The 23083-nt window shown below is 57.2% G+C and overlaps 2 protein-coding genes across 4 annotated transcripts in view; one reads left to right on the forward strand and one right to left on the reverse strand.

Annotated features, from left to right (window-relative positions):
- The window catches only part of POLE (DNA polymerase epsilon, catalytic subunit), a 31140-nt gene extending 23611 nt beyond the window's left edge, over nucleotides 1-7529 (forward strand). The window contains exons 36-49 of the mRNA XM_067306809.1: nucleotides 22-198; nucleotides 638-861; nucleotides 1071-1291; nucleotides 2104-2308; nucleotides 2819-2992; nucleotides 3349-3474; nucleotides 4076-4208; nucleotides 4360-4540; nucleotides 4938-5069; nucleotides 5205-5398; nucleotides 5597-5797; nucleotides 6204-6329; nucleotides 6667-6756; nucleotides 7051-7529. Of these exons, the coding sequence (XP_067162910.1) occupies nucleotides 22-198; nucleotides 638-861; nucleotides 1071-1291; nucleotides 2104-2308; nucleotides 2819-2992; nucleotides 3349-3474; nucleotides 4076-4208; nucleotides 4360-4540; nucleotides 4938-5069; nucleotides 5205-5398; nucleotides 5597-5797; nucleotides 6204-6329; nucleotides 6667-6756; nucleotides 7051-7164 (2298 nt within the window). The 3' untranslated portion in view covers nucleotides 7165-7529. The remainder of the gene's footprint in view (nucleotides 1-21; nucleotides 199-637; nucleotides 862-1070; nucleotides 1292-2103; nucleotides 2309-2818; nucleotides 2993-3348; nucleotides 3475-4075; nucleotides 4209-4359; nucleotides 4541-4937; nucleotides 5070-5204; nucleotides 5399-5596; nucleotides 5798-6203; nucleotides 6330-6666; nucleotides 6757-7050) is intronic.
- A 1762-nt stretch (nucleotides 7530-9291) lies between these two features.
- Nucleotides 9292-18831, reverse strand: P2RX2 (purinergic receptor P2X 2). 3 transcript variants are annotated; one of them, XM_067306902.1, is made up of 13 exons: nucleotides 18667-18831; nucleotides 17178-17313; nucleotides 14953-15024; nucleotides 14482-14557; nucleotides 14287-14380; nucleotides 13946-14026; nucleotides 13152-13232; nucleotides 12213-12351; nucleotides 11056-11186; nucleotides 10854-10944; nucleotides 10367-10432; nucleotides 10219-10296; nucleotides 9292-9897 (listed from the first exon to the last, which is right to left on the reverse strand). In XM_067306902.1, exons 1-13 carry the CDS (start codon nucleotides 18792-18794, stop codon nucleotides 9811-9813), a joined length of 1260 nt encoding a protein of 419 aa, XP_067163003.1. In that variant the 5' UTR covers nucleotides 18795-18831; the 3' UTR covers nucleotides 9292-9810. The 3 variants fall into 3 exon arrangements, with proteins under 3 accessions (XP_067163003.1, XP_067163002.1, XP_067163004.1); XM_067306901.1 differs by having other exon boundaries at nucleotides 10854-10947; XM_067306903.1 differs by lacking the exon at nucleotides 13152-13232.
- Nucleotides 18832-23083: the final 4252 nt, after the last annotated feature.

Here is a 23083-nt window from a genome sequence, read left to right on the forward strand (position 1 = left end):
TCAGGTCTGCATTTGGTACAGGTGCGCAGCAACCAGATGCCAAACCTCACCAACATGTACTCGTCAGAGCGCAGTGCTCTGCTGGAAAAGGTGGGCGAAGAACTACTGCCTCCAGACAAGCACACCTTTGAAGTGCGTGCTGAGACCGACCTCAAGACAGTCTGCAGAGCCATCCAGAGGCTGCTGCTGGGCTACAAGGTATGAGCTGAGAGCATGAGGAAGGTCCCCACTGGGACTTTGTCAGTGGAGGCATGTGGGAGGGGGAAAATACTGTGTGGAAGGCATTGGTCCAGCAGTTCAAACAGCATCTACACGTAGCTGTCTGCACATAGCTGCTGGCCCAAGGTTCAAGGGTAAAAATGGATGTTGCCTGAGGGCTCTGGCTTGCCTGGGGTGAGCTTGCATAGTGCAGTGCGGCTAGATCATACCCCCACACCCCAGTTCTCAACTGTGGAGCTGGTTATTCAGCGGTAGTTGCTTCAAGAGACCCAGACTATGCTGCCCCTACTGTGTGGGTCACTGGGAACCACTACAGGAATGGGGCATATGACCACTCATTCACACTGCTGGTTTCCTGCTGAGTGGAGATGCCAGCTGGAGGGATGCACCAGGACATGTCCTCTCCTCCTTTGTGTAGGATGAGCGCCGGGGCCCCACCCTTGTTGCTGTGCAGTCTAACTGGGACCTGAAACGACTGGCAAGTGGGATTCCCATCATTGAGGAGTTCCCCTTGGTCCCTGTCCGAGTAATAGATGACATCAGCTATTCGGTCCTGGACTGGCAGCGCCATGCAGCCCGCCGCATGATCCGCCACTACCTCAACTTGGACACATGCCTATCCCAGGCTTTTGAGATGAGCAGGTACCTGTGGTGGCCACGTTCCCCTCAGGAGGTTGCTGTGTTCCTAGTTGGGTGGAAAAGGGAAACTGCAGGAGCCTGAGGCCAAGATGAGGCCAGATGCTGTCACCTTCTGTGCTTTTGCCCTTGTTGGAACAAGTAAATATGACACTGGTACAGCTCTTCTATTGATATATTTACCCCTGATGACTGTACATCTTTCCTTCCCCCAGGTATTACCACATCCCCATTGGGAATCTCCCTGATGACATCTCCACCTTTGGCTCTGACCTGTTTTTCTCCCGCCACCTCCGTCGCCACAACCATTTGCTGTGGCTCTCACCCACAGCCCGCCCAGACCTGGGGGGTAAGGAGGCTGATGACAACCGTCTAGTCATGGAGTTTGATGAGAGAGCCTCAGTGGAGATAAACAACCCTGGCTGCTACTCCACAGGTAGGATAGCACTGAGTGGGAGCAGAGCAAAGTGCTCTTCCATGAGCACGGGAGAGGGATGGATGCATTGGCAGAAGAGTATTTGAGCAGCTCTGCACTGACTGCAGTTGCTGACAGCTTCAGCAGTTGAGCAGTGACCTGGACAGGATGCATGCAACTGGCATCTCCTGGGGAGGAAAGGTCCTGTATGCAATAGGAAAATGTGTGTAGACGTCTAAATACAGATTCTTTACCAGCTTGTGGCCTCTCATAGCAGCACTCAGAAGAGCACCTGTGGTATGAAGACAAAATGGCCCAAGGATAGAATAGCTCAAACTGTCACCCCTGGAGTCCCTAGGATGAGTCTTTCTAAGAGGCAAAACAAGCTGACTGATAGTTCTTCTGAACACCTCTGCTGCAGTTTCCAGAAAAACCTGGAGGGGTAGTAGGTCCAAGTTTTGTTGGAAGGCACTATACTGTTTAGCGTGCAGTGAATGCAGCACCCATACATCACTGGCATCACTGCCATACTGGGTGAGGTCTGGCCATGTGCAAAATGCGTCCTTTGAAGCCTGTAAAACAAAGTGGTTGGCAGTCTGGGGAGCAACACGGTTTCCCGCACCACTGCGGTACTGTGTAGACTTTCACCGTTTCCTGATGTAAATATCTTAGTGTTGCACACCCAGTAGATAAAACAATGCCTATAAATAGCTCTTAGAACTTGTGAAAAGTACTTCTAACAAGTGGGTGCATTCATCATACCTGGAGTGGGGATGGTGTCCTTGTTGGCTCTCTGCCCTGCTTGCCTGTTAACAAGTTGTGTTTGTTCTTAGTGTGTCTGGAGCTGGATATCCAGAGCCTGGCTGTAAACACAGTGTTGCAGTCCCATCACATCAATGACATGGAAGGAGGTTCCAGCATGAGCATCAGTTTTGATGTGATCCAGCAGGCATCTCTAGAAGACATGGTGACAGGGAACCAAGCTGCCAACATCCCAGCCAGCTATGATGAGACTGCCCTCTGCTCCAACACTTTCAGGTATGGCTGTAAGGGTCAGCATGAGGTGGAGCATCTGTTCTCTGTCCTGGTTGATCTCCTCAGGGTCCTGCCTCTCCTTTCCCTGCTGGCTGGCTGGCTTTAGCCTCTCCAGATTCTTGCCAGCAGTGTGGCTTGTGGGGTCCCTTAAAGCATACATTCAGCTCTTGAGGTTGGGACAGGCAGTTGGCTTGGCAGAGGGACAGAGGCCAACCTGTGCTTTGTCTGTTGGTATCTTCTCCATCAGGCTGGAGGATCAGATCTGCCTGATGGCTCAGCCAGCAGATGTGAGGGGATGCTTTTGTAGAACTTGCCCTTTTCGGTTTCTCCTTTCTTCATCTCCACAAGGTCATAGAGGCGCATATTTGCCCTGTGGCTTATGTGCTGAGGGCTCATGCATCTCTGCTTTGGCAGAGTTCCCACTTCCTCTAGTGTTATATGAAAACATGTCACTGTCTGGAAGGAGGAAGGGCTCATCTGCCTGGTGTGATGCTCATCTCTGCTCCCTGGCAGGATTCTGAAGAGCATGGTGGTGAGCTGGGTGAAGGAAATCACACAGTATCACAATGTCTATGCAGACAACCAGGTGATTCATTTTTATCGCTGGCTTCGCTCTCCTTCCTCACTGCTCTACGACCCGGCATTGCACCGCACTCTACACAACATGATGAAGAAGCTTTTCCTGCAGTAAGTGAGAATGGAGTTTGCCATGCCCTGTGGGTGGAGCAGACAGACATAGCCGTGAGTGGGATGCTATTGATACCCATAGTCAGACTGTCTGAGCACCTCTGGCACAGCCTCTGGAAAGGCCTGGTGACCTCCAGAGGCATAGTAGGTCCAGCTCTTGTTGGAGTACCTGCCATGCTGTGGTTGCAGCTCCCTTAGGTGTCATCACCAACACATTTGACTTCTGGCTGTGCTGGAGCAGTATATCCTCCATGAATTGTATGTGTTCCTGTGGTTTGCTGTTCCCTGTTTAATGGCAGCTAAACAGCAGCAGTTCCTCCAGTCTACTGAATCCAGCTCCTGTGTTCTGCCTGTAGATTAGTGGCTGAGTTCAAGCGTCTTGGCTCTTCAGTGGTTTATGCCAACTTCAACCGGATCATCCTGTGCACCAAGAAACGGCGAATTGAGGATGCTATCGGCTACATGGAGTACATCATCAACAGGTGGGACACACTTGGCTACCAAGGGGTACACTCAGCAAGCCAGGCCTGGTGATAGTTTCCTGGATGCTGAGCTAAGACATGGCTCAAGGCATGAAGGGAGGTTGCTGATTTTTTGCCTTCTGTTGGGCTTCAGCACTGCATTTCTTACAATGTTGACTGAAGGGACAAGGCCACCTGGTTCTCTCACCATTGTACCTGGAGTAGGGATCTGTCCCTTAGCTGTGCTGTATGGGGCAATATTCCAAAAATATCTGCATGATTCAACCCAGAAGAGACCTTTAGGAGAACATGAGCAGTTGCACTCCACCCAGTCACTCATACTCTAGCCAACTCTCAGCATCCCAGCCATGATGTCCAGGCTCCTAAGACAGGCACCTTGACACAAGCATAGGCGTGGGTATGATTCCTCTGCAGCCCCTAGCGCTGCTGATGACTGCCCTGCAGCCTTTTGTGCTGAGTCCATTCTCTGAAGCATGGTTGGATGTGAGAAGTGAACCCCTCTCTTTGCTAACACCACCTGCTCCTCATTGTCTCCCATGGAGAAGGATATTAGTTAGGGAAGATGCCAACATTGTGTGTGACTGCAGTCTCTTCCCTCCAGCATCCACTCAAAGGAGATCTTTCACTCTCTGACTATTTCCTTCTCCCGCTGCTGGGAGTTCCTGCTCTGGATGGATCCAGCGAATTACGGAGGTATCAAGGGAAAAGTGCATTCTAGCATCCACTATGGGGAGGTAAGAGATGGGAAGTGCTCAGTCCTTCAGGAACAGGGGTGCTGTGGGTTGAGTTGAGCAGGGAGCTGTTGGTTTGGGTATGGGGAAGTGCTGTGACATCACCAGCCCGAAGGGAGGCAACCTGGGCATGGCTTGTTGTGCTCTATTCCAGAAGAACGCCAGCAAGAGTCAAGTATTGGGTGATGACAGTGAGGAAGAAGAGGAGGACAGGGAGGAAGAAGAGGAGGATGGAGAGACAAATGTGGAGGACCTGCTGGAGAATAGCTGGAACATTGTGCAGTTCCTCCCCCAGGCTGCCTCCTGCCAGAACTACTTTCTTATGATTGTGTCAGGTGAGTGCATTCTGCTGCTCACCTGGCCCTGCTTTGAATGTTACCTCTGGTGACTAGAGCTATCCCCACCCTGCTGCTGCCCAAGCCATACACACAGCGTTCCCCACAGCTTCTTGAAGCTCTCAGTGCTGCTGAGAAGGGTCTGATGTTGATCCAAAGAGCCCCTTATAGTCCAAGACTGCACTGTGCTGGGTGAAGTGCAGAGGGAGCCGTGTCTATGTCTGTGAATATCATTGTTTGGGTTGTTTCAGTTCCAATATGAACTCTCACAGAGAGAAGTCAAGGTCACTAGTTCCTGATTAGTCACTGGTGCCATGGGAGAGTTGGCAGGCACAGTGGTGCTTGTGCCACTCTGCCCTCATGGGCTGTATCTGGAGCCTTGCTTATGTCTCTCCAGCCTACATCGTGGCTGTGTACCACAGCATGAAGGAGGAGCTGCGGCGCAATGCCCCCGGGAGCACTCCCATTAAGAGGAGGGCCACCAGCCAGGTGTCCCAGGAGGCACTGGGAGAGATGGGAGCCATGCCTGGTGAGTGCCAAGAGCCGTGGGACAACTGTGAGCAGCGCTGCTGGGCTAGTCCTGCAGCAGAAGGAGAGCTGCCCACCTTGCTGTCCCCACATGCTTCCATATGGCTCAAGTGCTGTCTCTGCTCCTTCTCTCTAGGCATGATCACTTTCTCACAGGATTATGTGGCCAACGAGCTCACCCAGAGCTTCTTCACCATCACCCAGAAGATCCAGAAGAAGATGGCTGGTTCCCGTAATGCCACTGAGCCTTCAGACATGTTCCCAGTGCTGCCTGGCTCCTACTTGCCACTCAACAACCCAGCTCTAGAGTTCATCAAATATGTCTGCAAGGTCAGTGGGGTGGACTGGACACCTTTTTGAAGCTTTGTACTCCGGGGGTCAGACTTGCCACAGATTTGCTCCTAGAATCTGCTGCAGTTCTACGACCAGTTTGTTTTGCCCTGCTAGCACACTCACGTCAGAGTGAGTCCCTGTGAGGACCCTCTCCTCTTCTCTGCTGGTGGGCTCACCTGGCACTTTCTCCTGTAGGTGTTGTCCCTGGATGCCAATATAACCAACCAGGTGAACAAACTGCGCAGGGACCTGCTGCGCCTCATTGAGGTGGGTGAGTTCTCCGAAGCAGCCCAGTTTCGGGACCCTTGCCGCTCCTACGTGCTCCCTGAAGTCATCTGCAGGAACTGCAATTTTTGCAGGGACTTGGACCTGTGCAAGGACCCTGCCCTCTCCCAGGTACAGCCTTCCTTTCTCAGGGCTTTGCCCTATCTGCATGCTTTATGTCCCTCTTGGGGACACCAGAGGCCCTAGCATGGTTATGCTCTAGGCCTGTCACTCACTCACATGTTGTCTGTCTTCCTCTCTCTCAACCCTTTTGCTTTGCAGCTCTGCTTGGTTCCATGCTAGTGATCAACCTCCCTTAAGGGTTATTTTCTGCTCACCCCCTTTCCTAGCTGCCTGTGACAGTTTCAGGTGTGCTGGTGCTTTGGCTGATACTTCATCCCCTCCAGAAACTGATTACGCCTTCCTGGCACTTGGGACTCTCGGGATGCTCTTGTTTGGCTGCCAGGGCTGAGCATGCACCCTGCTTCCTCTTGGAAAGGATCAGACTTGTGCTCACCTCCCTTCTCTCTGCCCCTAGGATGGGTCAGTGCTGCCTGGCTGGGTGTGCTCCAACTGCCAGGCACAGTATGACTCGGATTCCATTGAAATGGCACTGGTGGAAGCGCTGCAGAAGAAGCTGATGGCCTTCATGCTGCAGGACCTGGTGAGTACTGGGCTGTCCCACTGCAGGAGCCTGCCCAGGGACAGTGCCTTGCCACCAACTTGTTGCTGCAGCAGGAGGGCTGAGGCTGCTCTCGGTTCCCTGGGAACAGAGCAGCCCAGCCTTGCCTCTGGCTGATGGGATGCAGTGGGGATATGGTGAGGAGGGTTTGGCTCCAGCGCTCCGCACTTCCGCTCAGCGCATGGCCGCAGCCTTTTGCCGGCTGGCTGAGGCTTGACACACTGACCCTGTGTCAGTGGTGTGCCCCCAGAGAGCCCTGACAAAGGACTGAGCTGCTCAGCCTCATCTCCTGTCCCAGCTAAAACTCCTTTGCCTCCAGGTGTGCAAGAAGTGTCATGGTGTGAAGGAGACGCACATGCCTGTGTACTGCAGCTGTGCTGGAGATTTTGCCCTCACCATTTCCTCCCAGGTATGTTTGCACCATGCCACCAGGCCCAGCCTCCTGCCAGCAGCTTCCCTGTAATGGACAGGGAAAAGCCCTGTAACGCCTGTCCCTTTGGGCCCCTCTGGCACAGCTGCTTCTCCTCTCTGTGCTTTCTGGCTGTTTGTTCATTGCTTTGTGCCCAGCCAGTCCTGCCTGGTCAGCTTGCAGAGCTTCTCCTGGCCTGGTCCTCTCCCTCCTGCCCCTTCAGCTTCCCTCTTCCCTGGCTCGTGCGGTGGGGTGTGCTGGGCAGCCCTCCCTCACTACTTTCTTCTCCCTCAGATCTTCATGGAGCACATCAACGTCTTCCAGAACATTGCTCGGCACTACAATATGGCATATCTGCTGGAAACTATCGAGTGGCTGCTGCGTACAAACCCCCAGCTCCAGCAGTGATGTGATGAACTTGTCCTCCTGCCTTCTTTGTGGCTGTGTCAGCCCTGGGCCCTCACTCTCACCTCTGCTGAAGAGCATTTGAGGGCCAGGCTCAGTTGTGCTCTGTGACAGACCTCGGAGAAGCCAGACACCTTTCTCCCACTGTGTGGGGGCACTAAGATGTGCTGGAGCTGTCCTGCTCCCAGCTGGTGCTGCGCTCGGGGAATTAGGAAGGCGCCTAGGGGCTGGAACTGCTCTCTTTGTGGCCAGAGCCCTGCAGAAGCCCAGTTTGGGTTGGGAGTCTGTGCTGTAGGCAGGGCCCTGTGTGTGTGGATCTCTCTGTGGTTTTAATGTGGAGTTTATATAAATAAATGCGTTGCAGACAGCGCGTCTGTTTTTTTGGGTGGGGGAGCATGTGCTACGGCCTACGGCAGGGAGCTGTAGGCGCCCTGGAAACCAGCATGCTCTGGGGGCAGGATGCCTGCAGGGACTCCTGGCTGGGCAGGAAGGGGAGCAAGGGAGCTGTGCTCTGAGGAGCTGTCCTGCTTTGAGCCCTGCCTCCTCTTGGGTGCTAAAGCTTTAGCTCCCTGGCAGGGAGACCTGTGGTGGGGGCTGCTTGCTGAAATCCCAGCACAGGTGCAATGAGCATCAGTTTCTGCTGAGCCCGAAGGCCCAGTGCTCAGCTGGAGCCTGGTAGCCCTGGCCTGGCCTCCTGGTCCTTTCCATCCTCTCCTGCCTGAGACTGCAGAAGCCTGACAAAGCACGGAGGGAGCCAGGATTGCTAGATCCAGTTAATTTTCTGGGTGTTTTGAAACACCAGGTGTTCAGCTACCTTTGGCACTTCCTTTTTTATTCAATCCCCCCCCCCCAACCTTTATTGAAAATATTTTTCTGGGCTTTGGTTTTTCATTTTTATAATAACCCAGTACTAATACATACAGGTATATTGGGCAATTGGCCCTGTCTTCCAGTACTGCTGAAAGGGAGGTTTGAGGGGGCTGGACCTGGAGGAAATGAGCTGGCCTGAAGGGGCAGAGAAACCTGACCCTAATGCAATCACTGCACTGTGCAATTGAGTTAATGTCTGGTCCAGGACTGTGCTTTCTGGGAACTGAGTCTCCAGTGGCTGCAGCCTGTGCCAGGCAGCTCCTCAGCCCTGCATCCTTGCTCCCGCTATCCTCAGGGCGAGGAGCTACTGGAGGTGGGAGCAGTCACTTGCCTTCATCCTGCTGCTCTGCTGTGACAGGCTGGCTGCATCCACCAAGCCCTTCCCCTAGGCTTGCCTCCTAGGTGTTGCTCCTTGGCCATGGAGAAGCCAGGTCCTGCTCTTGGGATGAGGACAAGGTAGACTCCCCCTGCAAGGGTACTGCTCTATTCATGCGAGCAATGGCACTCCAAATCAAAGGGGAAAGACACTACCCTGCCCAGCAAAGGGAGCAAGAGATCTTGGTGCACCAGGAGGCTCCTGCCTGTATCCCTGGTATGTCTTCCATCTGCACCCCAAGCCTACAGCCTCTGGGAGAGCCTGCAGGGCCTGAGCTCAGGACCCCCCCACCCCCACCCAGCCTCTGGCTGAGCTGAGCTGGGGCAGGGGAAGGGCTGGGGGGTGGATGTGCTGAGCTGAGCTGCTCTAACGTGAGAGCCAGAAAAAAATATCAGATTATGCTCAGAAATGCCTCGGTGAGTTACTGCCAGATGCCCGCTGTGAATTGCTTTTGGGCTCAGGCTCAGAGAGCTGCAGTTTCCCAAGCAGCCTCAGGGCAGGGTTGGTGCTGGCAGAGGTCCCTGCGCAAGGCTGGCTGAGGGGGGCCTCTCGGCCCCCCCACTGCCACTCTGCAGAGCAGGGCTGAGCCCCAGCTGGCCAGCGCTGGTGGTGGCAGAGCAAACAGGCACTTGTTCTCGTGCTCCCTGCCACCAGGGCAAGAGTGGCCCTGCCCTGGCACTGCTGCCCACAGGGTGGGTGCAGTTGCAGGCGAGGGAGATCGACACACACATCCATCTCCCACGCCCCTAGCCATTGCGCTCCCGTGTCCCCCCGTGTCTTCTTCCCCCCCTGCACCCGCACCCGCTGCAGCAACCAGGCCCCAGGCAGCAATGCTGAGCAGTTGCAGTTTATTGGGCACCGGCTGCTTTGCCAGTGCAGGACTTGCTCCAGTGCCGCACCACCACTCCAAGCAGGGCACCAGCAGCTTTACGGGGTGCAGAGGATGCTCGGGGTGCAGGGGGCCAGCCTGCCCGGGGTGCCCCCACCACTGCCCCCATGGCCTGGGTGTCCACAGCCAGGAGCTGCTCCAGGATGGGGCTGCCAGCGCCCTGTGCCGGCCAGGTAACGGCAATGCCCAGAGCCCCACTTGTGCGTGGCGCCGGCTCCGCTCCCGGGGTGCTGGAGCAGAGAAAGCAGTCGGGCATTGCCTCCTGCTCCAGAGCAAAGGCTCCTGAAAGCCCCCAAGACAGATGGCCTGGGCACCGCAGACCTGCCCCTGGCCGAGGCTTTAACGGCCCCACGGGCTCTCACAGCAGCAGGCAGTGACCTGCCTGGAGCTGCTTGACGCCTGGCTGAGGAAAGAGAAGGGGACATGGCTCCTGGTGGCCGGCAGCAGCAGCTGGCGAGCTGTCAGGCACATTCCAGCCAGCCATGGGCAGCTCCATGCGGGAAAAGCAGGTAGCTCAGAGCAAGGCAGGACCCGGCTGGTCCTGGATGGAGGAAATGTTGTCACAGCCTGGCACGGTGGCTCCTTCCAGCTGTGGCTGCACCTGGGGGGTGGACAGGCGGTTGGTCCCTGCAGGACAGACTATCCGGAGGCTGGAGAGCCCCAGGGTGCTGCACCTCATGGAGCAGCCTCCGAGGCACCTTCAGCCTGCTGAGGAGGTGAGAGATGGCTGGAGGGGCCAGATGCCCCGGCAGCCCCAGGCACCCTGCTGCCCACCCTGCCGGCTTTCAGGCAGGGCTGGGGCAGGGCAGACGGCCGCCGTGCCCAGGTGTTCTGTCCTGCCTTGCTGGGAGCGTGGCCACCATGCTACCTCAGAGGGCCAAGCCTCCAGGGCCAAGCCTGAAGCCAAGGTCCAGGGTGGTACCTGCTCAAATTTCCTGCTGCTGTACACCTGGTCCTTGTTCATGCAGCTCAGCAGGATCCAGTCACAGAGGAAGGAGCCCTGCAAGGTGGGAGAGGGGCGTCAGTGCTGGGCACGCGCAGCTGGACCGAGCCCCGACACCAATACTCACCATTCCCACCGAGGTCAAGGCCGTGGCCAGGTTGATGACAGTGGGGATCAGGCTAAACTTCCCTGCCTGGCAGAGAGGGACAGGGTCAGCAATCACCACCCAGCCCAGGTCACCTCCTGCCTGGGCCTGCATCCACCCTGGATTTGGTGCAAGGAATGAGGCTGAGCAGAGATCTCCCCCCGCCCCAGCCCTGTTGTGAGCACCCTGCCCAGGTGGTGCCCCACACCATGAGGTCTCGCATTTCCTTCCAGGACACTTTGCACACTTTGCCAAAGACTCCCATTTGGGGCACCTGGGATCCCCCATTCCCCTGCGAGGCTGAGCAGAAGGGAGCAGAGGAGGCCAGGCTGTGCTCATCCCTGCTCCGAGGCAGCAGTGGGGAAGAGCTGCTTTTCCAGGGCAGCCCCAGCACTACGGTAATGAGGTTGTGCACACACGCAACCCACCAGCACACAGGCCCTGCAGCCAGACCCTGCAAAAATCCCACCTGGCCCTGCACGATCACATCGACACGGATCCCATAGGCCTTGATCAACACTCGTGTGTGGGTCCCATTCCACTTGTAATACTTGGCAAACCTGCTGGGGAGACAGAAGGGCACAGCGGTGGGGACCAGCCACAGCAGGACCAGGGAGGGCCGGAGGAGGATGCAGGGCAGCAAGTGCCACTGCCCGGGACAGAGCCATCACCTGTAGTTGTAGCCAGGGGAAGCCAAAGTGGTCTTGGGGTCAAGGCGGCGGAAGGAGTAATGGGGGTTGCATTCGGTGTCAGGCAGGTCCAGGTTACAGTTCCAGTTGATAATCACACCAATCACCCCACCCTGCAGCAGAAACCAGCAGGCCTAGCACAGCGCCAGTGGGCACAGCAACCCCATGGGCACAGCATCACTGGGCACACAGCATGACCATGGGCATAACATCCCAGCAAGCATGGCATTCCTCCCCCAACCCACACTCCCGCCACCCAGCCACAAGCACAGCTGTCATCCATCACCAGTCAGGAATGTCCTGGGGTGCCACCGCACCAGGGCACATGCCCCTGCCAGGGAAGCCACCAGCACTGTCCGCAAGGCTGCTCACCCAGGGGAGCTCTGCCCCAGCAGTGGGCTTTCCAGCTGAGTTGGGAGCATGGCTGGGCATCAAGGAGCATCCCCAGATCCAGAGTGGGGGAACTCAAGGGTCTGGAGGGTGCTGGGGCTGACCAAGGGGTGCAGAAACTGGAGGGAGGATGGAACAGCGCTGGGTTCCTTCCCTGGGTGGGAATTATCTTCTCCCAAAAGTGCAGCAGAAGCAGCAGGGCTGGATGGGTCTGGAGACCAAACTCTGTATGCACTGCCCTGTCCTGGCAATGTCAGGCTATTTCCCAAAGTGTGTGAATGAATCCCCACCACTGCAAGAGCAAACCTGCCAGTCCTGCACAGTCCTGGCAGCGATACAGACACAACTGCACAGTCTGTGCCTCCCCACCAGCTGGCCTCCTGCTCTCCAGCCTCTGCACAGGGGCGTTGCAATAGGGGCACTGGGCCTGGGAGCTTCACAGGGCTCTGCATGTGCAAGGTGGGCAGAAAGGACTGCTCAGGGCTGGAGCGAATCTGCTGTGCTCCGAGCTGCTGAGGCTGGCTAAGCTGCCCCTGCCCTCAGCCCATCCCAACTGGCACCTGCCACATCCTGGCAGGGCAGCAGGGCCAGGGACCTGCCCCCCCGCTGCCTCTGAGTCTCAACAGCATTAGTATGTGAGTGATGATCCCACAGAGCTGAGCACCAGAGCAGGTCCTGAGGAAATGCCCTGTGCCCAGCCAGCAAGACCCTGGACCCTGTGGCAGGATCATCCTCCCAGGACACAGCACCTTCTCAGCCAGCTCCATAAAGTCCTCTCCCGCCTGCTCCACAATGAAGCCCAGCTTGAAGATGGGGCAGTAAAGGGCAGAGGTGGCATTGAAGGTGCAGCTTTTCAAGTAACTGCTCTCAGCAGCCTGAATGTTGCCCCTGGGGAGACAAACCCAGAATCATGGCATGCACCATTGGCATACACATGGCACACCACTACTCCTGAATTCTCTCCCTAACATCTTGAAGCTCCCCAGCCAAACATTAAACCCCAGCTCTGCTCACTGATGTCTATCCCATCACTGATGGACCCAACTGATGGATGGTGAAGGGATTGCCTAGGAGAACTACATACCAGATGGGGATGTGTACAGGCATTCAGAAATGCACGTGACTAACTAAGGGATGACCTGCACAGCATGAGGGCAGAGAACAGGAACAGGAGGAGCACTGGGATCATCACTTGGGGAGATGCTGGCATTTTCAAAGTTCCCAAAGACTTCAACCACTCCCTTTGCAAGACCACATGCCCCATTTCCATCCACTAGTGTGAGCATTCCTGCTGCCTCTTTCTCAATAGTTACCATCCTCATCATCACCACCTTCCTCAGAGGAGCCAGGGGCAGGCAAGGGTGAAGGATAGATGGATGGAGTAAGGGTTGGGAACTCAGTCTCACAGAGACAGCAGCTGAGCACTGAAAAATGTCACCAGCAGGTCGAAGAAGGTGATTACTGCCCTCTACTCAGCACTGGTGAGGCCACACCTGGAGTGCTGTGTGCGGGTATGGTCTCCCCAGCACAAGAAAGATATGGACCTGCTGGAGTTAGTCCAGCAAAAGACCACAAAGATGATTAAGGGACTAGAAGCATCTCTCATATAAGGAGAGGCTGAGAGAGCTGGGACTGTTTAGTCTGGAGAAGAGAAGGCTCAGGGGGATCTTATCAATGTGTACAAATACCTGATGGGTGGGAGTAAAGAAGATGGAGCCAGACTCTTCTCAGTGGTGCCCAGTGACCATATGAGAGGCAATGGGCATAAACTGAAATACAGGAATTGTGTCTGAACTTAAGAACAAACTTTTTTACAGTGAGGGTGATCAAACACTGGACCAGGTTGCCCAGAGAGGTTGTAGAGTCTCTATCCTTGGAGATTTCAAAAACCTGAGTGGGCATGGCCTTGAGCAACATGCTCTAGGTGACCCTGCTTTGAGCAAGGGTTGGACTAGGCAATGTCCAGAGGTGCCTCCAACCTCAGCCATTCTGTGAGCAACCTGGGAACAGGGATCCCCTGTGAAAAGTCAGCATCTCCCCCAGCTGCCAAGTGGCACTGCTCCTGCACAGCTCCACCCCTCAGACCTGTCCATGTATTTAAACCACATCTTTCTGCTGTCAGTGCACACACACTCCTCTGGTACATAATTCTCATGGGAAATGGCTCTGCCACCCATCATTGCACTTTTCAGAAAGGCATCTGGCTGCACCCCACACACACTCTCAGGCCACACACATGCATGTACAGGGCCAGGGTGGCCCCCTTGTCTCCACCTTGCTGCACACCTGACTGCAAAGCACTGCTGGCACGGCGAGGCTGTCCTGGTCCCAGCAGCAGGGCCTGGTCTGCACTCGGCTGCTTAGCGTCACCCACACTGCTCCCCACTCAGTGCCCTGCCCTGCACAGCACTCTTGGCACCCACTTGCCTGCCTGCCCCATCCCTGGGCCCCACACTGACCCCCTGCATAGGCCCATGCTTACTTGGAGAAGCCGAAGCGGGGGAAGTGGATGTTGTTCTTGATGAGGATGGTGAACTGTGGTGCCATCTTCGCCAGGGACTCACTGCGGAGAGAACTGAGCACTGCTGCTTGGGGAGCAGCATGGCCCCTGTGGGCACAGTCTGTGCCAGGGCACCCCCTCCCTATGCCATGTCCTATTGCTGCAGGGGCCAAACCTCTCAAGAGCACCCTCAAGGATGTCCCACCCAGAGCACCCCTTGGTGTCCAACAGGACCCGGAAGATGGGCCAGGATTTCAGTGTCTGCTCCATCCTGCCAGAGGACTATCCTCCCCACTGCCAGGTCCCATCCCTGGTGCCGGTACCTGACACTCCCTTCATCTACCGGGCACCAGGCCAGGATCTCACAGCTCTTCTCGGTGCCACCAGCATTGGGCACACAGCGCCCTGTCTTCTCCCCTGTGAGGACAGACACACAATGTTGTACTTCCTGGCAAATGGGATCCTGCCCACTGTGCAGTGCTGGGCAGACCACTGGACCCTGCACATCCCCAGCTCACCATGGCCCAACATGTCCATGTCCCCAGGGGCGCAGTCATGGTCGGAGTTGCACGCAGCACTGCGGACTGTTAGCCTCTGCAGGGTCATGGGGGACATGGTCAGAACAGGACGTGCACCTGGTAGTCACACATTGTGCCTACAGAGGGGACGGGGCACCCCATGTGCATAGGTCCCAGCCTTTGCAAGCTGGCTGGGGTAACCAGCTGTTAACCCTGCCTGCGGTGGCCTGGTCAGTCTCCACACACCTCCCCTCCTGCAATCCCTGACTCAGCAGCCCCCAAGCAGTGCCCAGGCCAGGGGAGGCAGGGAGATCCCTGCCGTGAAGGGGTACAGGCAGAGGAGAGCTACAGGGAACAACAGCATGTCCATGTGCAGGACTCTGTCCTGGGGTCCCCACTGGCAGCTCCGGTATCCCCACACGTCCCTGTAACCCACCATCCTCTCCATCCCTCTGCCCGGGTCCACCTCACCTCAGGGCAGGTCTCTATTGTCTGGACAGGGCTGACCTCCACCCGTGTGAGGATGCTGAAGGTGCTCCCACCCTAGGAAGCAACCAGGAGAGATGATGTTGTTTGTAGGAAGGCACAGCTGTGCTTTCACACAGGGACACACAAGTGTATTCACACGGAGATGAGAACACACGCATTCTCGTGTACACTCACACGGGGGTGTGCACACATGCATTCGCACATGCAGGCACACAGGGGGCACACACACTGGGACAGTGCGCACAGATTCACACCTACGCTCGTAGCACGACACATGCATGCCTATTCACACAGGGACATGCAAGTTGTGACCTTGCGCTGATGTGGAAATCACCCACCGGCAACACTTTGCTGAACCTGGAGCTGATACTGCAGGCAACACACTGGGGAGACCTGCTGTACCATGTACCCAACAGGCTCGAGCCAACCTTAGCCCTTTGGAAACAGCAAAATACTGACAAGAATGTCAGTGACAGGAAAAAACTACAGCATTGTGCCCTCATACCAGTGTCACCACTGTGCCCAAATCATCTGCCTCCTGAAAGCTCCGATCTGCTTCAGTGCAAGAGCAAGAAGCATTTTGCCTTCAAAGTCAGTTTTCCACAGATTCTCGCTGCTTTTAATCACAGACTTGCTGAAAGCCTGAGGTGGGCAGGACGTCTGCAGGGCTCTAGTCCACCCCTCTGCTCTAAGCAGGGCTAACTCCACATAAAGCAGGCTGCTCAGGACCTTGTCCAGCTATGTTTTGAAACTCTCCAAGGACAGAGATTCCCCACCTCTCTGCTCCCTGTCCCAGGCTGCACCACTCAAGGAGAAGAATTTTTTCCTTTTTACCAGTCATGATTCCCCCAGTTGCAGCTCATGCCAGCTGCCTCTCATTCCTTCACCGAGCACCTCTAAGAAGAGTCTGGCTCCATTTCCTCTATATCCTCCTCTAGGTGCTCGATGACTGCATTAGATCCCCCTTCATCATCCTTTCCCGAGGCAGAACAAAACCAGCTCCCTCAGTCTTTCCTCCTAGGTTGCGTTCTCCCACCCTGACCATCTTCATGGTCTCTGCTGGACTTGCTCCAGCTTACTGATAGCTCTCGTGGTCCCTGCACTGGACACTATATTCCAGATGTGGCCTCACTATTGCCACCCAGAGGGGATTCATCTGGCTCAGCATCTCTGTGACAGACTTTGGGACAGTGGAAGGTTCCCAGACTCTCTGTCAGAGAGAGGCCATCGACCAGGTCTCACATCCTGGCCAGGTGATGCCAGATGGCAGGTGCAAGCCTTGTCCGGACTAGCAGTGTCCGAGGCCAACACAAGCTCTTCCGCAAACCAACCCGGTAATTTCAAAACCACCTTGCCAAGACCAGTGAAAACCCATCCTCTGTCTCATGGCATCCATTGAAAAAACTAAGAGCCTTCTCAGCGCACCAGGCCATCTCCACCCTGGCCAGGCAACAGGCATGGGGCAGCTGCCAGATATGCAACTGCCCCAAGGATATCATGTGGTTGCTTGGAAAGAGGAGGAAAAGCTGAGAGAGTCTCTCTCCTCTGTGACTGAGCCCAGCATCAAAGACCAGTTATTCTTCCCAGTTCTCAATTCCAGAGTCTGGCAAGGTTCAATCTTTTTCCCCCAGGCTTTTGGGGAGATACAATACAAAGGTGATCTGCCCTCTACTACAAATAGCTGCGGCTGGTAGTAATAGCACTGGCAAGCAATGAGGTGAATGTCAGACCTTCCCTTGACCTGATATGAGAGTCCCCTCTTCTGCCCTGAAGGTCCTAAACCACAGAGGCCCCAGGCTGCCTGTGAAGGGAGACAGACAACGGAGGCGCTGGCTGGGTAAGGCCACAGGTGCCTGCCCAGTGCTGTGTGCCAAGCCCCCAAAGCTCCCCTGGGCCTGCCCCACAGCACCGGAAACGTGGCCTAACATGCAGTCCCAACCTGGCTGGGACACAGCTATGGTTGCCTCACCGGGAGCCAAGGACAGTGGTGGGACTGGAGGAGGGGATGCAGGAGTCCCCATGCAGGCAGCATTCACCCCACAGCGGGGAGCACCGTATAGGACAACTTCCTTCACTGGGAACATCTGGGTGAAGGGGCAGTTTGCAAGCCCTTGGAGAAAGACTGCTGCCCATATACTGCTCCATCAGGCCACCCAAGGCAAGCGAGACAAGAGAAGACGAGGGGGAAAGGAGAGTCAGAGCCTCACCTCAGGGGGGGCCACATACTCCCCAACATCCCACACCTTGCTTGGTGACTGTGTCACGCCCTTGACTTTGGTGATGACAGAGCTCTCTGGGCTTGTCTCACACTCCTGGTAGCCCTTCTGAATGATGAACACATACCTGTGGGGGAAGGACAGGAAAAGGAGCTATTAGTGATCTCCTCCTCCCCTCTAGGACCCGGAGTGCTCCCTAGCACCAGCTGTGGGCACCAGCACATGGGGTTGGGAGACACAGGGGTCTGCTGACACTTGAGGCTATTTGAGACCAGCGGGCAGCATGGGCAGGGCTCTGCTGGGGTAGTTGTTCACCGGCCACATGTCATCCATCTCAGGCAGACGTGGAAGTCCCTGGGATCTGGCACTGCCATGCTCCAGCTGGGCCTGATCTTTGATATCCCTCTGCCTCACTTCCAACCGTGCTTCCAGGAGGTCAAGGTATGGGGAGGTGTGTGGGCAAGGAGACAGTCTCAGAGCCACCGAAGGGAGGCAGGGCAGACAGACAGTCAAGAGGCAGCTGTCGCACTCACCTTGCCCTGTACAGCAACACGTGCCCACTGGCTCTCCTATATCTCCCCTGGCCTGCGCGCATGACCCCTCCATTACCTGGCCCTGAGCAGCTTCTGGAGAGCGCAGGCTCCACTGCAGCTGGTTTGTGGCCCGGGAAAGGCTGGAGGTGGTGGACAGGCAGTCATGCCAGGGCATGGGACCAGCACACTGCTCTCTCTGTCTGCCCGCAGCACCTGTTAACCTGGGCCTTGCACAGCACAGGAAAGGCGACAACTTCACAAAGGCGGGGCTGGGATGAGGACGGTGTCAGGTCCTCACTGCCACAGCGGAACCAGGGCAGTCATCTGCAAACAGCCCCTCCCAAGCTGCTCTGCACAGCCAAGCAGAAAGCCCCGGGATGGCAGTCCCAGGACAGCTAGCCTTGCTGGCCTGGGGCTCTCACCTCGCGGCCACCCTGCCAAGGCAGGGCAGGCCTTCGGGCCGGCAGAAAGCACAGGCAGGGCTCTGCAACACAGTTCATTCGCCAGCCAAGCATTGCTCATCTCACACAGACGTAGAAATCCCTGGGATCCGGCGTTGTCACACTGCAGTCGTGCTGCCCACAGGTGTCCAGGCCACCCGGGAAAGACGGGACAAGCCTCAGGGGCAAGACCCCTCAAGGGGTCCCAGCCAGGGGCATACAAGAAGCGTGGCCCCGAGAGCAGGGTACGAAGGGACTGGAGCAATGGCACAGGGGTTGGGGAGAGCACCAGCAGGGCAGGGCAGAGACACTCCGCCCCCCTCTTCGAGCACTGTCGCTTCATCTGAAATCCCCTTCCCCCCACCCAGGACAGGCAGGAGAAGCCGCCCTGGCGGGGGGGCTGCGGGGGGCTGCGGGGGGGAGCCGGGAGCGGCGGTGCCCGCACCGGGAGGCGGCAGGTCCCGACCCCAGCCCCGGCCCCGGCCCCGGCCCCGGCCCCGCACTCACCCGACGAAGTAAAGCAGGACGAGGAGCTGCAGCGCACGGTACGCGGTGCCGAGGCGCCGGTTCCTCACCACCACCACCTGCGGCGTGGAGTAGCTGCACAGCGCCCACAGGCAGTCGCGGCCGCCCATGGCCGCCGGGCTCGGCTCGGCTCGGCTCGGCTCGGCTCGGCTCGGCACGGCTCGGCTCGGCTCGGCACGGCTCGGGGACCCCCCGGAGCAGGAGGGGCCGCCCGCCCCTCCGACGACGCTCTGGAGCCGCCCCGCAGCCCGGCCCGGCCTGCAGAGCTGCCCGCCCCCCCGAGGCACCGGAGCCGCCCCGCAGCCCTGGCCCGGCCCGGCCGCGACCCCTGCTGTGCCGCGGGGGGCCGCGGCGAGGGACGGGGACGGGGTCAGCACGGGCGCGAGTGGAGAAGCCTGGACCGGGGGCCCGCGGCACAGCTCCCCGGGTGAGGGGAGGCAGGGGACAGGGGCTGCAGGCGAGGGACGGGGGCTGCAGGCAGGGGACGGGACTTGCAGGCAGGAGACGGGGCTGCCGGCAGGGGACAGGGGCTGCAGACAGGGGACGAGGGCTGCAGAAAGGGGACGGGGGCTGCAGGTGAGGGACGGGGGCTGCAGGAAGGGGGTGGGGAGCAGATGTAGGATGACTGGTTCCCAGGTTAGAGGGGAGGAGAAAGGGGCGATCCACGGTAGAGGACCAAGAAAGCAGTGGGTGAGCTGTGTGCAGAGCTCATGTTCACCAAATCCTGCAGTGGAACTGGGGTGACACAGTGAAATTGGCAGGAGAGTGGGTTAAAGCAGATAAAAGACAGTTCTCCCGTGTCTGGTGGCCCTGAACTTGTGAGAGTTGCTCCATAGGAGGTGGTAGAGGCACCGGCAGGGTCCAGACAGGAGTAGAGAAATGCATGGCCAACAGGTTCATGAGCAGATACCAGAGGGAAGTAGGCAGAGCCATGCGCTAGCACCCCTAATCCAAGATGGGGGGTGCCAGCCTGGGACTGGGTGCAGGTGTCCAGGCTTGAGGGCTCTCCCTAGATGGCAGCTTCCCCTGCTGCCATTGGCACTTTGGGCTGGGCAAGAGTATGACCATAGCAAACCCTGATGTTCCTGGAGGGTGGATAGTGGGGAAGGTGGTGGTGACAGAGGTGTTGTTCTCCCTACAGCCTCTCCTTAACCCATGGTCACCTCATGTGGCTGGGCTTGGCTTGGCTTCCAGTACTGGGACAGACAGTGCTGCTGGAGACAGTGGGTGTCTGGCAGCATGGCAGGCACTGGGGCTGCAAGTGGGGAAACCCTCTGCAGAGGGGTTGGGGCCTGGGAACAGCCTCCTGTCCCATCGCTGCCTGTTGGGAAAGGCCCTTGGGAACACACTCTCCCAGGCATGGTAGGGGCTTCTGGACTTGCCTGGAGGGATCTGGGTAGGCTGTGTTGCTCCTAGTCATTGCAGGCACCTGTGCGCCTCAACCTGCTGTGGGGCCAGCCCTGGCCCTGCTGTGCTGGGGAGGAGTGGGAGGGATGGGGACACACAGCTCTGGGCCACAGGAAAAGGAACAGACCTGGTCTACTGGAGATAAACACACGTGGACCACAAGGCACCCAAGGGCTACATCTCTCTAGTTCAATGGCTTGACTCAATGCCCAGGAGACAGCAACTGAACACGCTTTGGACTTATGCTGCTCAGGGGCACCCATCCGGGGTAGGATTGGGAAACAGAACCACCCTCCAGGCCCTCTAGATAGGAGGGTACCTGCCTTTCCTGACAGTGCAGCTGCAGGACAGAACTCTCAGGCTGCAGCCAGGACACACATGACACAAACAGCAGATCCAGGAGAGGTTACAAGCACTGCACTTTTATTGCATGCAGAGACAGCTGACAAGTGGCAGCTCCTTCCTGATGGAGCATCAAGCCTGGAGCCTTTCCAAACGCACATTGTTTTGCACAAGCCAGAACACCTCAAGGATATGTAATACATGGAAGTCCCTGAGCTCCTGCTACGAACTTGCCCGAGGGCAGAGAGACAGAGAGCCGCAGGGCACAGCTGGTGTCTTGGTCCTGCAAGAGCAGGCAATCTCTGACCTGAAATGTCCCACAGGAGCTTGGGAACGGGCCATGCTCAATGCTACAGAGGAAGGCGAAAAACCCCCGGGGACCAGTGCCAATCTGTCCCGGGGGAAAATTCCTTCCTGACCCCAAAGCTGGCGATCGGCTGTTCCCTGCGCATGCGAGCAAGGCCTGCCTCCCGGCCAGCCCTGTGGGGGTTCTCACACCCACCAGGGGACACCAGCGCTGCCCGATGCCTTTCTTCTCTCAACTTGCCTCCTGAATGGATCGCAGATGTATGTTTTAGGTAGTCTCCGGTCCAGTCTCTGGCCCCAGCTCCTTTTGCTCCTGATGGGTCTTTCGGAATGCACCCTGGACATGGTTCATTGCTTCCCCTTGTCCAGGAGTGCTCATGGACCCTGTTCCCAGCTCCCAGCTCTGCCTGCCACGTTCATTCCCTGAGGGACTGCACGCTGTCAGTGAGGGATAGCCTGCCCTGGGGCCACCCACAGCTCCCAGCTCACCTGCCCTGAGGGAGTTGCTGGCCCTTGCTGCTCTCTGGTACGGCTGACACCGGGGTGGTCAGTGCCCTGCAGTGCCGTCCCAATGGGAGATGAAGGCCAGGCTGGTCAGGGCCACACCTGCATTTGGGCTGCCAGTCTTTCTCCTGGCTCGAGGAGGCTGTAGAGTGGTATCGCCTCTCTTTGCTAGGCCCTGTATTCCAGTCTCCTTGACAAAGAGGCCCTCCGAGGTCCCACCAGGCCTATCTTCTCTGGCATGGCTCTCCTCTGCCCTCCAGGCTGCAGGGTTCTTCCTCCATCGTGGCAAAGCTCTCCACCTCTTGAAGAAAGGGCTTCAAAAGGAGGTGTCACACACCGGTGTGCTCCGGTGTCCAGGAGCACATCCCCAAGGAGATTTCCCTCGTCTTTGCTCTGGTGGACCATGGCCTTCCATGAGCATATAGCCCTCATCCAGGCTGGTGGTTTCCACAAAGAGGCAGAAGTCATGCACTCAGGAGCAGTGCAGCTGCCAGACGTCGTACATGGCCACCTCAAATTCCATGGATTCCTCAAAGATCTCCTACAGATCCTCCCAGGTAGCCGCCCAAGTTGGTTTGCCTCCACTGGGTGGTAGCGCCGATCCCAAGTAGCCGCCCAGGATTGGCACCCACATTTGTTTTTCTGTGGTGGGAGGTAGCTCCAGTCCCAGGTATCCTCCAGGAACTTATCCCAGGAAGTCGCCTCAGCTTTTTTACCCCTGCATGGAGTTAGCGCCCTTCCCAGGGAGCCACATGGGACTCCTGCCAGATACCTACCCATTGCTTGTTTCTGCTAGGAGGTAGATCGCATACTAGGTAGTCACCTGGGACTGCTTCATGGTAGGTGCCTAAATTGGCTCGTCTCTGCTGGGACGTAGCTCCCATGCCAGGTAGCAGTCTGGGTGTCTGCCCGGGTAGCTTCTCCAGTTGTTGTTTCTGCTCTAGGAGTTAGCTCCAGTGCCAAGTAGCTGCCAGAGGTTCCTCCCAGCAGGGTATCTGACTGAGGTGCTTTGACTCCCATAGCAGGTATTTCCCATCCCAGATAGCAGCCCAAATTTCTGCCCAGGTAGCTGCCCGAGTGACGTAGCCTGCACTTGCAGGAAGCTGCCATCCAAGGTAGCTCTCATCTACCCACCTGTGTGGTCCCACTTGGGACTCCTCCGAAGTAGCTGCCAGGGTTGGTTTTCCACTTTGGGCAGTTAGCTCCCATACCAGGTAGCCACCCAGGACGCCTCCCAGGTAGCTGCTCGAGTTAGTTTCCCTCCTCAGGGAAGAAGTTCCCATCTCCGGTATCAACGGGGGCCTCCTGTGACGTAGCTGCCTGAGATGGTTTTGCCTCTGCAGGGAGATAGCTTCCATGCCAGGTATGCACCAGAAAGTCCTCTGAGGCAGCTGCCTGAACTGGATTGCCTTTGCTGGGAGGAAGCCCCCATCCAAGGTAGCAGCCTGAGTTGTTCTGGCTCTGCTGCGAGGTCGCTCTTACCCCCACGGAGCTGCTTGGGAATCCTCTGGTACAGCTTCCTGAATTGTTTTGCCTCAATGGGAAGTTGCTCCCATCTGAGGTAGCTGCCCAGGACTCCTCGCAGGAAGCTGCCCAAGTTGATTTGCCTCCTCAGGGAGGCAGCTCTCAGCCCGGGTAGCTGCCTAGGACTCCTCCAAGGTAGCTGTCCCAGTTGATTTGCCTCTGCTAGGATGAAGCTCCCACGGCAGATATCCGAGTAGGACTCCTCCCAGGAGGTAGTCGCCCCAGTTGGGTTTCCTCCACTGGAGGTCGCTCCCATTCCAGGTAGCCACCTGGGACTCCTCCCAGGCAGCCGGTCGATCTGGCTTTCCTCTGCTGG

The sequence above is a fragment of the Apteryx mantelli genome, chromosome 17 (assembly GCF_036417845.1).
Source record: "Apteryx mantelli isolate bAptMan1 chromosome 17, bAptMan1.hap1, whole genome shotgun sequence".
Lineage (NCBI taxonomy): Eukaryota > Metazoa > Chordata > Aves > Apterygiformes > Apterygidae > Apteryx > Apteryx mantelli.